Source organism: Besnoitia besnoiti (genome assembly GCF_002563875.1).
Source record: "Besnoitia besnoiti strain Bb-Ger1 chromosome Unknown contig00007, whole genome shotgun sequence".
In the NCBI taxonomy this organism is placed as follows: Eukaryota; Apicomplexa; class Conoidasida; order Eucoccidiorida; family Sarcocystidae; genus Besnoitia; species Besnoitia besnoiti.
In genome coordinates this window covers 1,314,662-1,330,166 of record NW_021703915.1, presented here as the reverse complement: position 1 = coordinate 1,330,166, position 15,505 = coordinate 1,314,662, and the positions used below count along the sequence as shown (strand labels likewise).

Below are 15,505 nucleotides of genomic sequence, written 5' to 3'. Positions count from 1 at the left end.
AACACATGTGCATGTTCACGGTTACCAGCGCGGCCGTCCACAAAAAATCGACGAGCTCCACCATCAACGGACTCCACTGCTGATCAGTACACGCTCCCTCTACCAGATGTGCAGGGGGGCGGCTCCCCCAGTCACCTTGGGTGGGAACGCGTAGCTCATCCGCCTACTAGTATGCGACATAAAATCCAGGAGGGGCGTGGAGGTGTTTTGCGTATCGTATCCTCGAAACAAACGCGGGAGCTCACTACAGTGAACTGACACTCAACAGGCTTGGTCAATGTGAGTTCATTATCTGCTCACACACTTGATAAATAAGAACACAGTTTTTATAGGTTGGGAACATGTTGCGCAGAGAGCCGTCGGCAGACGTGCAGAAGATACCCCGGGTTCTGTCTGGTGGTACTTTGACTGGCAGTCCGGAGGTTGCCGCAGCGACTAGCGGTCTGCGTCACAAGTATTTCGCTCGTGCAGCAAAATCCCAGCCGCGCATATACCAGGAACTCGTGGTAACGCCTACTACATAGATGAAACTCGAGAACCTTGTTTCGAGGAAGGCGAGACCATCGAGTTTAATCCTCTGGCCGCCGCGAAGCACCCGCCACCGAACCAGCCAGCAAGCGGCACGTTGATCCTGTTGCAGTGAAGTCTACCACAGAGCAGGGTGCAGACCTTGTGTGAGAATCCGCCTAGCAAAGAATTGCAATTCCGCTCCAGGACGGCGCTCTACATGATTGGAACCACAGGGGGGGATCACTAGCTTGAACGTTGTTTCATAGGCGTTTTCCGCACTGGGACTCCACAGACTATACGCAGACTTTTTCCGAAACACATTTCACACGAGAAAGAGAGTTAAAGCATATAGCACTCACTGTAATTTAGAGTGCTGAGTCGAAAATGCAGGACAGAATTCCCGTGCAGGGCCGATTTAGTTAACCATTAACTGATGTATCTGCCTATAAATCGTTCAGCGCTGCCCCGCATGCACAAGTGGCCTGTGGACTGCTGGGTTCCCGAATCTTGATTGGCGTCTGAAGTTTCGTATTATTTTGAACTTTTTTTTCTCTTCTTCACGTCAAATATTGCTGAAGAATTTTCACAACATTGACGACCACCTCGTTCGCCCTGTGGTGCTGACCGTATTTCTTTTGTGTCTCCACGTCTGCCATGATGGTAAGCTACGGACCAGAAGGAGGCCTACTTCGATAAATCCTGTGGCAACCCAGACGGTACCCTGGCAGTCGTTGCATGCGATGAATGCTACCATTTACTGGCATAGATGCGCTTGATACACTGCAGCGCGTGAAGGCTTTGTTTGCTGCAGAACTGGATGTTCGAGACACGTAAGAGCCTTTGCATCGACCGGAAGCGCAGCCCTACAAGTTGCCCAGGGACTTCCTGCTTTGATACGGAGCCCTGGCGACCTCTGTTTTCTCTTGCTCCCGCGTCGGTGTGTTATGTAGGGCAAATAGCCGTATATATATGTTTCTCTTTTGTTGAACAGATCTCTGGCTAGCGATGGCATTCGTGTAGATCCTTGGGGGCGCGTTACGCGCCGCGTGTGAGGTGGAACGGTATAATAGTCTACTCTCTTTTTTGTTTTGGGATTCTTGGAGCGTTTTCCATCGCGTAAGGAGGATGGCGGCAGTCGCTCTTCTTACGTGGATGACCGTACATTGTCGTGCCTCATTGAGTGCGATTGTCCTCTGCTTTTGCTCAGTCCGCCCTGGAAGGGAAGAACATTTTTCTTACCCCCGATGGTCGCACGTACCATCTAGGCGTAAAGAAGGGGGATCTGGCTCAAGCGATCGTGACTGTCGGATGCGAGCAGCGTGCACGGTTCCTTGCGAATAAGTTCCTCACGGATGTGACGGAGATTTCGTCCCCCCGGCAGTTCACCACATTATCAGGTACGTTTCTTCTCAGGAACAGACATTCGCATTATATATCATAGCATACTTCGTCGTACACGGGTGGTGCATCTGGTCTCTTCCGGCAATCCGGTCATATGGGATTTTTTTCCACGCGTGTAGTCTTCATGACTACTGCTCTGCATTGATGAGCGTTCCGCGGGCGCGCTGTTTCGCGGCAACCGAGGCTTCCTCGTACAGCAGGAGCCGGTGCATGAACAGAGGCTGGCACGTTCCTGCTACAGTCTTCACCGAGATAGTGGCCTGCCCCGAGGTACTTTGTCGCACAACATGTTTTCCTGACAGCAGCTGTAGTTTTGTTCGCGGCGCGACTCCCGCGTTTGTCCCCGGTTGTGCCGTCTTGTGGTTTCCGTTTGCAGGGAAGTACATTAAAGGCGGCCAGCGTGTTTCGATTGTCTGCATCGGCATGGGCGCACCTATGATGGATTTCTTCGTCCGTGAAGCTTCTTATGCTTTGGATGGCGAGCCGGTGGCCATTGTTCGCATTGGAAGCTGCGGGATCCTCGACTACGACACGGCCCCGGGTACTCTAATGCTCAGCGAGGCAAGCATGTACTCCTTTAGGTAAGCGCGCCAGAAAGTCTCGACACGTCTAGTTCTGTCTTTGCGCCGTTGCAGCCCACCCATCCTCTACTCGTTCTGTTTTTCGTCATGCGGGCAGAGGCGCTGACGCACACGGCTGGCGGGAACGTGCGTCCATGCAGCCGCTCCCGCGGGGCAAGCAGTAATTAGTTTCCTGTGCAGCATGGGGCATGCGAAGCACCCCAAGTCAGAGGCAAGATATTTTATTTTGCGGTGGCCGTTTAGCTTCGGTGAAGGCGAGCGCGTCTCGGTCATGCTGCTCCAAACGCGCGCCAGTGTCTCGCCGCCTCGGCTCGCTACTCGGTTGGACCTGAGCCGCGACTTTTGTGGTGTGTCGTGCGGGAGCATGGGCCTCGGGTCGAGATTCGCAGCGATTGGTTTCCTTCTCTGTTGTGCCTCAGAAACTATTGCCATTTCGACGGGGAAGCGATTCTGAAGAAAGACGGTGAGCATGCTTGCAACGGATCTCACGGCGGCAAACGCGACTCACGGCCCTATTGCCTCACTGCGCCTGTCGAGGCGGATGAGCACCTGACAAATCTCATCGAGGCCAACTTGAAGGCGAAAAACGCCGCCGTCAAAAGGGGCCTCAACTGCTCAGGAGAGACCTTCTTCGCCTGCCAGGTACATGAAACGAGCGCATGCGTTCCCCTACGGGGGGAGGAAGGCGTGGGGAGGGCGGATCAGCCGTATGTGCGTCCCCTGCCGTGAAGGCAGAAAGCGACCTATTTGCCGAAGCACGTGTGAACAAGTCAAGATCTGCCCCGCTGCGGGTGCGTTGGCGTTCCCCCGACCTAGTTCTTCTACTGAGGTGACAATGATGGATGCGTGCATCGCGCCAGCGAATTCGTCTGTGCAGAATGCAGTTCGAGGTGTTGCGAGATCGGTCGCAGCGCTATTGCATGTGTTGTCTCAGTCGTGCAGAGGCTTGACAGAATTCGGGGGCGGTCCTCGCTAATCTCCATCATCAGACGTTCTGTGTCATAGGAGAGATCCACGTAGGGGCTGGGAATAATTGAGGAAGGTAGATTGCACCTCGAGCTGAGACCGCCTCTCGAGCACAGATATTTTCAGCGGGTCCTTTGCGTGGGCTTCTTGGCTGCAGGGCCGCACGTTCCCGTTGTGGGATGATGAGAACGGGCATCTTCTGAAAGACATCACGAACTTGGGCGTCGTAAGCATGGAGATGGAGACCCACCAGCTGTTTCATCTCCTGAGACACAGAGTCCACGGCTCCCCGGATGCGCCTCGCGCGCGTGCGGCAGCGGTCATGATTGGCGTTGTCAACCGAAACAACCCGAACTTCACCAGCCACGTTTCGGTAAGGGGGATACCTCATCCGAGGAGAAATTTAGAGGCTGAGGAGAAAGGCGGCTTGGGCAAATGTGTTTTTCATGTCAAGCAACGCAAGATTGAACGCTGCCGGGCTTGTGCGAAGCCAGACCATCGCCGTAGACGCAGTACATCAGGGCGAACGCGAGACTCGGCGTGAATGTCCCACTGCCCTCCTTCAGCACACGTGAGCACGGACTCTGTTCTGTGAGCTATGCGCCGCCGTAGACAGCCACATGCTGGGATCGATTCCAGACTCAGCAGGAGCGAACTCGTCTGCTTTCGTTCGTTTTCTTGCGCATTCTTCGGTGCAGGTTGAGGACCAGCTCCGCGCGATCGAAGCTGCGGGAGAAGCAGTTTTTGACGCCCTTGTGTCCCTCTCCTCCAAGCCTGCTGAATGCCCGGTGACCGCCTAAATGGCACGGCTGGAAATGCACAGAGATGTTGCTGAGACGCCGGAGATGACACTGTGGCATGTATGCAGCAGAATGTAAGCCACACGTAAATGACTGGCGTACATTCCCTCGTTTCTCGTAGCTGTACAGAAACCCAGCTGGCTCCCAGAACCTGGGCTGGACTGGTGACCGGAGAGCCGCTAGTGATTCCGGTCAGGGGAGGGGAGGGTGCGCGTTTCTATTGAATGAGGAGCATGGAATTTCCGGTAGTCTGCTTATTGCAAATAAGTGGAGCATACCGCTTTGCTCGCGTCCTGAATCACTCATGCGAGTGGCGGACATTCCGTTTTCTGTACGGGGCTCGCGCGCACGCCACACATGCCAGTACACGTGTTATACGCAGGATCAGCGACCGGAGAGGTACCTTAGGAGTGTGTTGACTTTACCCCATGGGTCTGTGGCGTGAAGGTGAAGCATGTGGGAGAGATTTCGTGGTTGTGGAGGGAGGGTGTCCACTATTTTGTCTTTGTTTTGCTCCCCATGACAAGCATGACAAGTCGGAATTAGGGGGGTACGACAGGAGTGAGCTTTTACGCTTGTTCATTAGAAGATGCCACGCTCGCGGAGGGGTGCCTGCACGCTTCTCCAGCGCGTTTCGGGGTGCGTGAAAGATGGCTTGGACTGCGTCGTATCAACATCGAAGTGTGGGAGTGTATTTCACATGTATTTTAGAACCCCTGTGGGCGCTTGGCGTTCAATTCGAGAGCAGTGCACCAGCTGAGATAGGATTCGGAGAGCTTGTTCCGGCTCTTCATGAGAAAACTCGAATTTTGAGATTGGCTTCTTGTCACGTGGTACTAGCGATCTCTCGCCTTCTTGCGTACTCGTGGCTTCGTTCTCCAAACTGGAGACGGGTGATTTGTAGCCCTGGCAGTCTCATGAGAGGAAGAAAGGTGGGAACGTGTTGTAAGTTGTATCATGCCATGTTCCCCCAACTGTGGTCAAGTGACCTCAAGCGTCGCTCTTGCGTGTCGTACACAGGAGGGCTTGAGTGCCTTTATTTAACAAGTTTCTTTTTCTGCAAAGTGAAGGAAGGCCATGGCGTGTTCGAGTGTATCGCGTGCGCGTACACAGTTTTGCTGGCGGCTTACATAATCTTGACCACACGCAACGAAAGCGCGCGATGCAGCCTGACCGCCCCGCGTTTCGCACGCCTGCTTGCTAAGCAGAAGCAAGCGCAGAATACACCGCGAAGATCCGCTCTAGGGCGGCGCGATGCCTACGTCAGCGGGTTCGGACGTGTGGGTTACGTACGACGCCCCACAGTGTTTCGACTGGGCTTTGAACTGGCAGTCTCCTACGAATAAATGCACCATACACGCACCGTGAGAAAAAACCGCGCAGCCTTTTTTACGCACGTATACTTGTCACTTCAGCTCCATTTGCGTGCTTCGCAGCCGTATGTGCTGCAGTGAGTTTTCGCTTGTGGAGCGAAACGTGAATCTCGCCTTCAATGTGGTCACATTGAAGGCGAGATTCACGGCTCCGATAGTTGACACTGCGTGGATCTAGCATCTGTATTGGCTGGCCCCTGGGCCGCTTTGGAAACAGTTACGCGAACCCAGTCACCGGAAGCTCACGTACATCCACACTTCTGTGAGGACCTCCAAAGGGTGCGACTTCTGCGTGAGCACAGGCGCTGGGAAGCGCCTGTTCTTCGGCGCAGCGCCTTTGATTTTTTGCTAATCGGTGGTTCGCCGCGTGAGAAGGTCGGTGTAGCAACTCTTCTGCTCGCCTCAATGCCACGGCGCCTTGCCGAGAGCTCTGGAAGAGAGGCAGGTGTATATCTGTCAGGCATAACTTCACTGCGTGCCTACTTTTTCTGCCTTCGTTTTCTGTCCCATCTAGCCAGCTGGGCGATGGTTTTATATGGGAGGCCAGCTGAAATAGCTAAGTCGGGCGACAGGGCAGCCTCTTGCGCACAAAACAGATCGGGAGAAATCGGTGCTGCGTGCGGGGACCTCACAAATACCATCGGAACGCCTCGCCGGGGGCCGGCCAGACAAACAAAAGACCCAAAAGACGACAGAGGAACGCGAAGCGGACAGAAATAAGCAGCGTGAGGTTAACGCCAGACACGAAGCTACTGCAACTTAGCCCCTCGGGCTCAACCCACCGCAGGCGCGGAGCGAGCAAGGGCGTGAGAAATGCGAGATGAGTTGCCAGAGAAGACGAGGCGCATGCACAGGCCCGCTTCGCCGGACGAAGCCCCTAGCAGCGAACAAAGGAGAGAAGAGAAAGGACTATCGCCGAGCAAGCAAAGGGGCGCCCCCCGCAAGAGACGGAACACAGATGTGGAACCACGTGCGAAGAAACGAACAAACACGCGGCCAGACTTACGGCGAAGACCGGTTAGACCAACGAGGAAGAAGCGTTTAGGAGAGGTGGGAGGTGGGCGGCACAGGGATATCCAGAAGAGATTCTAGTTCTCCGCCTCAATGGAGGCGCTCGCGGGCGCACGGAAGGAAAAAAAGCAATTTGCTGTGCGTGGGCTTTTCGTTTCACGCGAGTTTGTCCGGCTGCATGCCTACGAGAGTAACCTTTGTGCCCTTAACCACGACTCCTAGAGCTTCCTCGATCGCTTTCCGCAACCCTCTGGCCTCCGCCTTGAGCGCGCTCAATTTGCTCTGTTCTTCTTTCATCTGTAAGGCGCGACAGACAGGAAACCACAAAAACTCGTGATTGCCGACGGAAAAACGGGGGACCTGAGACATCCAATTCTCAATACTCAGCGCTGCTTCGTCTCGCGCTAGGAACAGAAGAGTCCTACGCTCTGAATGCGGACTGTGTCTCGGCTTGAAGTGCTCTCTGTCTCCACACAACGCAAGAAACAAATGAAAACGAGGTTAAAACGTTGAAGCAAGGTCCCAGACGTGCGAGACGCGAAGCCTCGACTGGTATGACAAGGAGAAAGTTATGCTGCGCGTGCCTCACGCCGGCAAGAGCCGGAGAGGCCGCGACCACGAGAGAGCCTTAAAGAGAAGTAACAGCAGCAGTTTTAGGAAAGGGAAGGGCTCCAGACGTCGGCGAACTGAAAAATCAGAAAAGCTCAACAACGGGGAAGGAAGCAGGGGCCGCCGCTTACCTCTGTCTGGAGTTCAGCCACGCGTTTGTCCAGCTGCGCGGCGGCGCCACGGGGCTTCCACGCGCTGCTGCGCGCCTGGGCGAACTGCGAAACAAGTCTGAAGCAGCCGCACACACGACAGGAAAAACCGGCCACGACGGAGTCGCTCTCCACGTCAAGACCCCGCCTTCAGTTAAAACTCGCCGGAATTTCGGCCTCCCACCCCTGCAATTACACGCAGACCAGCCACCCGTGACGAGGCTCACGGCCTTCATGCACATCGCTTCACACGTGCCCGACTCGACACGACACAGAGGCCGCTGCGGCCGGTCGCCTCCTCGGCAGCCGCTTCAGCGACCGCAGTTCACTCGCGTGGAAGCGGAGGGGGGGGGGAGTCGCCACGTGAAGACACCCACGGGTGCGTGCCTTGCTAATCACGAGGAGGCAGTCAGCGGCGACCCCTTCCCAACGCGTTCTCTTCGTCGCAAGCGTGAGTCGCCGCGAACTGGCGTAGGTTCGGCGTGCCTTGCGACTGTCTGCAACCGAAGAAAGAGGAACGAAGCGCGAGGGCCCTCTCCGTGGCAGCACGCATTCCCGGGATCCGCCGTCCGCCGCCCGCGAGGAGCGGGGCGATTACACGTGCTTGGGTCTCGTAGCGCAAATGAGCAAAGTCAAGTGAGTCTTACTTTGCCATATGGGCTTGGCTCTGCTTCAACTGAAGGAGTTCCAGAGTTTCGCGGCCGCCGAGAAGCCCCTCGACAGTCGTACACGTGCCTAGCCACGCATCAAGCTGCAAACACACACGGACACAGGCACACCGCACGTGGGAAGCAGCTCTCAAGAGCTGCGCCACAGCTTCGACAAAACATCGCTCGCGCACTCCCTCTTCAAAAGACGCGACGGCGCTGCATCTGCCGCGCATCCACACATTCACATACGGTCTCCTCACTGGACTCGCACTGCCGCAAACGAGAAAGAGAGTCAGGCGGAGAGATGCACCAGAGCCGCGGGCGATCGCGCAGATGCGGGCCTCGCCGCGGGCGTACGCGTACCTGACTTTCGGAGATGGAGAGATCCTCAGGCAGGCTGGTAAGCTGAGTGACGGCGCCCGCAGCCGAGCCTGCTGCCTTCTTTCCGCTGGCTTTCTTGCCGCGTCCTGCGCCGCCGCCCTGGTCAGACTCCTCAAGTCGCTGATAGAGAAACGCGTGGAGTTCCGCCACGTCGTCGAGGAGAGCGCGCCGGCAGAGCCGCGATTCGAACAGACTCGCGGCGCACGCCTGGCCATCTGCCTCAACAGAAAGGATCTCCACGCCGGAATCATGGGCTGACGCTGTCGGACGGCGGTGGCTGTCTTCGCGGTTCCCCGCGCCTTCGCCCTCCGCTTCGACTTCGATGGAGAACGCGGCGCTCTCCCCTACCCCCTCAGTCTTCGCCTCGCGTTTGTTTCCTCTCTCCTCGTGTGCGCGGCTGTCTGCGCTGGAGGCCAGCGCACGCAGCGCCTCTGCGGCCGGCGCGTTGCCTCGGCGCGCGACGAACCGCAGCATGGGGAGGAACCCGTCTCCGTCCTCGCTGCCTTCAGGCCCCGGCGCAGGCACCTTCTCGCCGCGCTCAAGGACGTTCTGGCTGCGCTGGTACGCGCGAAAGCGTCTGTAGACCTCAACCATCGCCGCGCCCTCCGCCACGAGGAGGTCCTCGACTTGGTTGAGGCGCCCAGGCAAAACCTGGTTCACGTGAAGCAGAATGCGCTCCTCCAAATCGCTCAGCGCGAGAGAGCCTGAATGCCCTCCCGCCGCACTCGGGATCCCATACTTCTCACACAGCGCGGCGTGCGCACTCTCCGCCTCCTGGGCCGTCCGCAGCAACTCCTGCTTCCGCTTGCCACCATCCGAGATCTGCGAATCGCAGAGCGCCGCACAGAGAGTTTGAAATTAGGGCGGCCGCATCCAGAGCCCGTCAACGCGCGGCCACTGCGAGCAACTCTGCACACGGCGGTGCGCATCGGGGCGCTCCAACGGAGAGGGGGAACAAGCTGCAGCGCGCTGCGACGGAGTTGTTCACAGCGAAGGGTTAACGGAGATGAGAGGTCGCCGCATCATGCCCGATCGTTTGTGGGCGCCGGGAGCAGCCTCGCGGCAAAAAGGTACTGTGGCGCGACAGGCGTGTGGCCACGAAGTCACACGGCCCCGCGACGTGATTAGAGAAAGATATCTCACCTGCTTCTGCTTCCCCTGAATGGAGCGCTGCAGGGCCGGAATCCCGTCGTGCAGATGCCGGCAAAACCACCTGAGACACGGGGAAGAAGAAACGCACAGCGCGACACCAGGTGACAGAATTCCACCTGCCAGCACGTTCATTCCGCATACTTTGATGCGCACGCGCAGTCACGGCGCGAGTTCGCGTTTCCATTCGAAAACCGCGCTCGAGTGTGCGCGCCCGACACACGGGATTCCCACAACGGCCGTAAAAGCTGTCAGAACCTGAAGAAGGCCGACTTCCTAGTAGTGGAAGACCTCTGATACTCCAGTCAGCTGCCTCTGGGGTTCATATCGCACACTCGTACTTGGTGGAGGATGCGCTGTCTACCCAAAATCCGAGACTAGCTACGCTCTGACTGCCTATCCGCAAGCAGGCTTTCAAAGTATGGTGCATGAACAGATACACGCGAGAGAGGACTTCGAGTTAAGACGCACCTGCTCATGTCAACGATGTGCAGGTTGCCGCGCTCCATGGCGCGCTGCAGCGCGCGCCATCGCCGGAGGAGGGCGGAGCCGAAGGAGAGGCCGAGCACCGAGACACCTGAGGACTGCGGAGACTGAGAAAAAGAGAAGAAGGAAACATGCCAATAAGACGTGCAAGAGTAGCTGATCAAAACATGCCCTACGGAATAGATAAATGGGATCAAACGCCAGCCAGAGGGCCCAGGCGGCATCTTACAGCCCAAGCGAACGGCCGCAGGGGATGCAGTCGGACACTAGCAGATGACAAGGAGGAAATAAATACACGGGCTGGTGTACGCGGTACGAGAGGCTCTATTCACCGCATACGCAGACTCTGGGCTGAGCCAAAAGCGAACAGGCAGCTAGCCTAAGCCTATGCGGCGACCTGAATCACCCCGGTGATGACGAATGCTCATCGCGCACGACGCAAGCATCATGCACAAGCGTACACACACACGCCTTAAACACATGGACGCACATCACGTAGCTGTGGCAAAGAAACGTCGATGTGCACACGCCGTTGCGCGGGCGGACTGCCGCGGGCGGATGCCACGACAAGGCGAAAAGAGAGACCAGAAGGATCACAAGGGCATCGACCGAGCAAAAGTGGCGACATACCTGCGAGAGAATCGACACGAGCTCCTTGATTTTCAAGTAGTTGAGTTCATGTCTGTTTTCCTTCAGAAACTCCTCCGCTGCCTTCTCCTCGCCGACGCCTTGCGCAGCGGCTTCCTCCACGTGCGCGTGTGCGGCTGCACAGATGCAAACAGAATGGAGAAAAATGGCGAAGCGAGGAGTCCTTCAAATAACGTCATCCTGTCTTCATTCACTTACTGTTCTCTGAATGGTATAACCTTCCACGTATCCACTGTGACCGACGAAGGTGTACCTACAGCCCACCAGACGCTTCCAGGCTGCAGCCCAGCTGTACATACACCTCATCCGTGCTCACCTTTCAAAAGCTGAACCCAGTTTTCTGCCAGCTGACGACGGCAAAGAAGCCAGTCGGCGACTTTCTGGCACGGAACATCCAGCTGCTGCTGGATTCCGCCTCCGAAACTCATCGTGGCCTACTGCACGCTGCTTACGTCCCAGTTTGCCGCCGAGTGTGTGTGCTTTTCCGGATTCACCAAGAGCGTCCTTGGATCTTTGCGATGACTTGAAACGAAGTTAGAAAGAATTAGACGGTAGCGACAGAGGGCAAGCTTGCGCAGCTGCGCAGACGCCCAGCGGACAGAGAGGTGAATTCGACAGTGGTCGGGCGTATCCGCTTGCCGATACTGTGACAATCTGTGTATCCTGCGGAAAGACCTTCTCACTAGCGGTATTTTCATGTTCCTTCCTGCTCTGCAGCCGGTCGACAGTCGTAGAAGCTTGTAAGGTCGTTGTATCGCGCGCGAACGAAAAGTGAGGGTGAGAAAAACCCTCATGGAGAAACCGCGAAACCGTGGAACGAAAAATCTTACGTTGGAGAACGGAGGCAACGCGAGTAAAACAGTGACTACGAAAGAAAGACGGAGCGATAGACACGCTAGAGCATCGCTTGCAGCGGCAGGCAAAGACAACGCTGCGCACAGAAGCCGTGCCGTTTCAGATGTACACACCTGGAGAGTCGATGAAGGAGTTCTCTAGAACGCGGGAGAGCAAAACCACGCAAGCTCTGTCTTGAAAACCGCACACTCGGCACCTTTCGGTAGAGTTGACGAGTGATAAGGAGGAGACAAGGCTCCGCCGCGCATGCAACGGAAACCTAGGCGCATGTTCCTTGGGCGCGCGAACTTGCGGCGTCCTCACCATCCCTCGGCCGGCAGGTTTTCACTCATTTGTCGGACACCAGCTGAAAGGGCGTTGATGGAGAAGCGAAGAAGAAATCAGCCGCGAACTGGTAGTGCAGATACCAGTTCGGGGCAACTAGAGTAAGGCAGAGAGGGGAAACAACCCTGATACACGTGTCACGACTAACGGGTGCCGCAGCTGTGTGCACGGCCAAGACAGCCGGTTTACGTTTTCATAATGCGGCCTCCGCCGTGAACGGTACCCTCCTAACGCGTACACATCTACCGCTATAGAAGCGAATCTTCCACGCGGGTGCTCTAGATTGTCAGTGAATCTCAAGCGAGTACCCGCTGAATTCTTGCTGCCGTAGCTGTAGGGCCCAGGGTTGAGCAGCTGTCGCCGTGTTCGGCTCTGGTTGTGCCACAGCCGCACATGTGTACACTGTAGAGGAGAGCTTCCAAAACTCTCTTAGCCACGCTTAGCATCTACTGGGGATCCGGCTAGCGTTTACGGCGGGCCGTGAGGAGCGGGTGAACAACTTTTCCTCCCTTTTCAGCCCAAAGAGGCAGGCGGCGGGTCAGCTCGTCTAGGATGTTCGGCCAGAAGCGGATTTCCGGCGTTCTGCGGATGGAACTTGCGAGAAGTCAGTCCCCTGCGGACAACGCTTTTCCGGACCCCTCTAGCAAAGAGTGGCAAACTGATGAGCTTCCGCTAAGAACTGGTTAGAGCGAAAAGCTGAGAAGCGATACGTGTGAGTCCGCGCCAGAAACAGAGAGCTAGAGAGCATCGCAGAGACAGACGCTCCGGTCTTTGTTTATCGGATCCAAGTTCTCTTGTGCTTTTCATGACCATCATGTTAAGTGCATTAAGTATAGTGGTATCCATAGATACTTTGAGTGAAAAATACAAGGATAGCGTTTCCTTCTGCCGGGCGACAAGGGAGGCGCTGCATAGAACGCTTGGCATGAGACTTTCGCTGAGTTGGGAAGCCGAGGTGCCTTCGGTAGCAATCTTAAGCTAGGAGCTGTGAGTGGATTTGGACGCAGCCCGAAGATATGTTCGGTCAAGTGTTTTCTTGCGACGACAGATTGAACAACGATGCGTTTTCACAACGGACAACTTGCACCATAATCCGGAGACTGAAAAATATACTGCAGATGAGTATCCACATGGCTTCGAAGTGTATATATATATACCGGTTCTGTAAATCCCATAGATCAGACGCGCACTAATATTATTTTTGACAGAAATGGCGCTGCGCCAGCAAAGGACACTATCCAACTTGTGGTATGCAGACACATCACGCCCTCTACAAGTTCTCGACAGCCGCCAAACGAGATACTTTCCAGCTACGGGTCATATGACGCGACACCTCTCCGGAATCACTTCTCAGTCGCTTTCACCTTCCCTTTCTCCTGATCTTACAATATTTCCCTGCCTTTGCCTCTCCCATACGTTTTTCCTTGTACTCGTTCTGCCTTCCAATCGGGCAGAGTCAGCCCTCTGGGAACATCGCTTAGCGCTAGCGCTAAACGAATGTTCCCCTACGGCTAAGCGAATGTTCCCCCACGAAACTTCTCTAAAGACTGCAAGTTTTTCTCTTCTCGCACCTCCTCCATCTCCACATCGACCTCAGCACGCGTCGCATCCTCCATCTCGACGTCCACTTCTTCGAGGGCGCCGCTCACGTCTTCCATCTCGACGTCCCACATCCGATCTTGCCAGTCGATCTTCGGGGCCGCGCGCCCGGCAGGGCATACGACGTCCAGCTGACCGCGAAAATACTGAATCCGCGCTAACATGCTCCCTTGTTGACCTGCAAAAGGGTTGTACCGCGTGCAGGGGCGAAAGAGGAGTGTAATACGGCTGGATCCGCGAAACCGCAAACCTGCTTCCGCACGCCAGTTGAGACAGACTACAGAGCGAGCGCGTTTGCCACAGCCAATAGATAAACGATGAAAATTCTTGACAGAATCGCAGTGGCTCAGAATGCGCTCTTGTTGGCACCTTCCAGCCCCCTTGTGACCAGCAATGGACGACGCCACAGACCCAATGCAGGATCGAGCTAGGTGGGACTAGCAGGCCGCCTGCTCGAGCTACAGGCGGGTGCTGTGGCTCATCGTAGCCCTGGACCTCACTGCTGATGGCGATGTTCAAGCTTTGAAGGCCACCAGCCACGGCTGCATTCACTGCTCTGTGGCAGCCTTTGTTTTGCTGCAATACCCCGGGGATCAAGCAGCCGATCTGGATGCTTTCTCTCGGAGTCAAGGGAGCGAGGCCCTCACAGTGGGCCGGTCTGCTCCCAGCTACCTGAAGCGGTTCGCTCTCTGCCGCGGCATCATACCAGACTTGATTGCGATGGCTATCTCCCGGTGTGTTCATTTCGTTCTGATGCCGGAGCGATGACAAATTTTGTTTGGCGGGGCTGAGCTACCTTTTGTACTGGCAGGAGGAGGCCATGCCATCGGCGGGGTGGTAGCAGGAAGCTTTCCGGAGTGAAAGCCACAGCAAACCAGCGGGGATGCGGCCGCACACGAGCGAATGAAGCTTGTTGGTCTTTTCTCTTGCGCAGTTCTGGTCGCACCACAACGTACGAGAACCTCGGGAGACAGGGAAGGGGCTCCACGTTTACTGCAGCAAGGCTCGTGGAACCGTTATACGATTGACGCTACCTTCGATACTGCCTCAGCACAGAGACATCACTCACACACCCTGTTGTCACTCATCTCTACAAAACCACAAAAATCGCTTCGCCGTTTGTCCGCATTACTTCTCTCTTTCGTCCTCACCGTAGTGTGCGAGACAAACCAGCTCAGCAGTCAGGACTGATGTGAGGTCGCTTCTGTGCTGCTCTGTATATTTGTGGTCACAATAATGCAGAAGGGTATGTCGTCGGTTTGCGTTGCCAGTGGCAAAGCACCAAGGGGCTGCAATTTCGCTCACGCCAACAATGCAAACATGCATATATCCACTAGGGCGATGCTGTAACGCTCGCTAGAGCGTGCATCAGGACTGCGGCAGAAGGCGCGGCGAGATGAGCTGCTTCCCCCTTGCTGTTGACCATGACCTAATGAAGCGTAATAAAAAATGCGGGAAACGTGAACTAGTAGAATTGACTCGTGCAACACTGCTGTGGAGTGTGCTCAGTACGGAAATGACTGACTGCCTTTTTCCTGGCTGAGTGGAACGCTCAACGTGTTCGCCCCTCTTCCGGTCCGCAATCTGCTTTCTGTGCGATCCGGTGTTCACATCCGTTACTCGGATCGATTTGGAGTACACGAAGATAAAAGCAGATTAAAAAAATGCACGAGTTCCTCCACTGTCGATCTGCCTTCCGTTCCTGGTGTTCCCCACTAGGCTCCTTTGAACACATGTGCCTGGCGTACATACACCGGAAAACGGTCACAGGGAAAGCACAGATAAAAAAATTGCGATGCAGCTCCGTTCCAAAATATGTGCCCCCACGCTTAACGTATACACCGCTGCAAACCACGGGCGGAGCTCGGGAAAACGCGCAAGACCCGTTTTGACTCTCGCGAGTGTTTGCTTTCGTCTTTGCATGTCCCGTTCCTTCATTTACCGTTCTCCATCCCTTGCACTCACTCCGTTCCGTCCTGCCGGATTGCTGCCTAAACCAGACATCCTGTCCAC

The 15,505-nt window shown here is 55.8% G+C and overlaps 3 protein-coding genes across 3 annotated transcripts; 1 reads left to right on the top strand and 2 right to left on the bottom strand.

The window, feature by feature from the left end:
• Window positions 1-1,167: 1,167 nt before the first annotated feature.
• On the top strand, window positions 1,168-4,258 carry BESB_072150 (phosphorylase family protein; the record flags this gene model as incomplete). The annotated part of the gene is made up of 6 exons (XM_029365588.1): window positions 1,168-1,170; window positions 1,718-1,907; window positions 2,288-2,492; window positions 2,912-3,134; window positions 3,616-3,831; window positions 4,157-4,258. 6 exons carry the CDS (start codon window positions 1,168-1,170, stop codon window positions 4,256-4,258), a joined length of 939 nt encoding a protein of 312 aa, XP_029218072.1.
• A 2,540-nt stretch (window positions 4,259-6,798) lies between these two features.
• BESB_072140 (uncharacterized protein) lies at window positions 6,799-11,142 on the bottom strand (the record flags this gene model as incomplete). Its single annotated transcript, XM_029365587.1, has 8 exons — window positions 6,799-6,939; window positions 7,383-7,479; window positions 8,048-8,151; window positions 8,414-9,253; window positions 9,575-9,644; window positions 10,052-10,173; window positions 10,697-10,830; window positions 11,031-11,142. 8 exons carry the CDS (start codon window positions 11,140-11,142, stop codon window positions 6,799-6,801), a joined length of 1,620 nt encoding a protein of 539 aa, XP_029218071.1.
• Window positions 11,143-13,404: 2,262 nt separating this feature from the next.
• On the bottom strand, window positions 13,405-14,236 carry BESB_072130 (uncharacterized protein; the record flags this gene model as incomplete). Its single annotated transcript, XM_029365586.1, has 2 exons — window positions 13,405-13,670; window positions 13,993-14,236. The coding sequence occupies 2 exons, from the start codon at window positions 14,234-14,236 to the stop codon at window positions 13,405-13,407; spliced, it is 510 nt and encodes a 169-aa protein (XP_029218070.1).
• Between the last annotated feature and the right edge of the window lie 1,269 nt (window positions 14,237-15,505).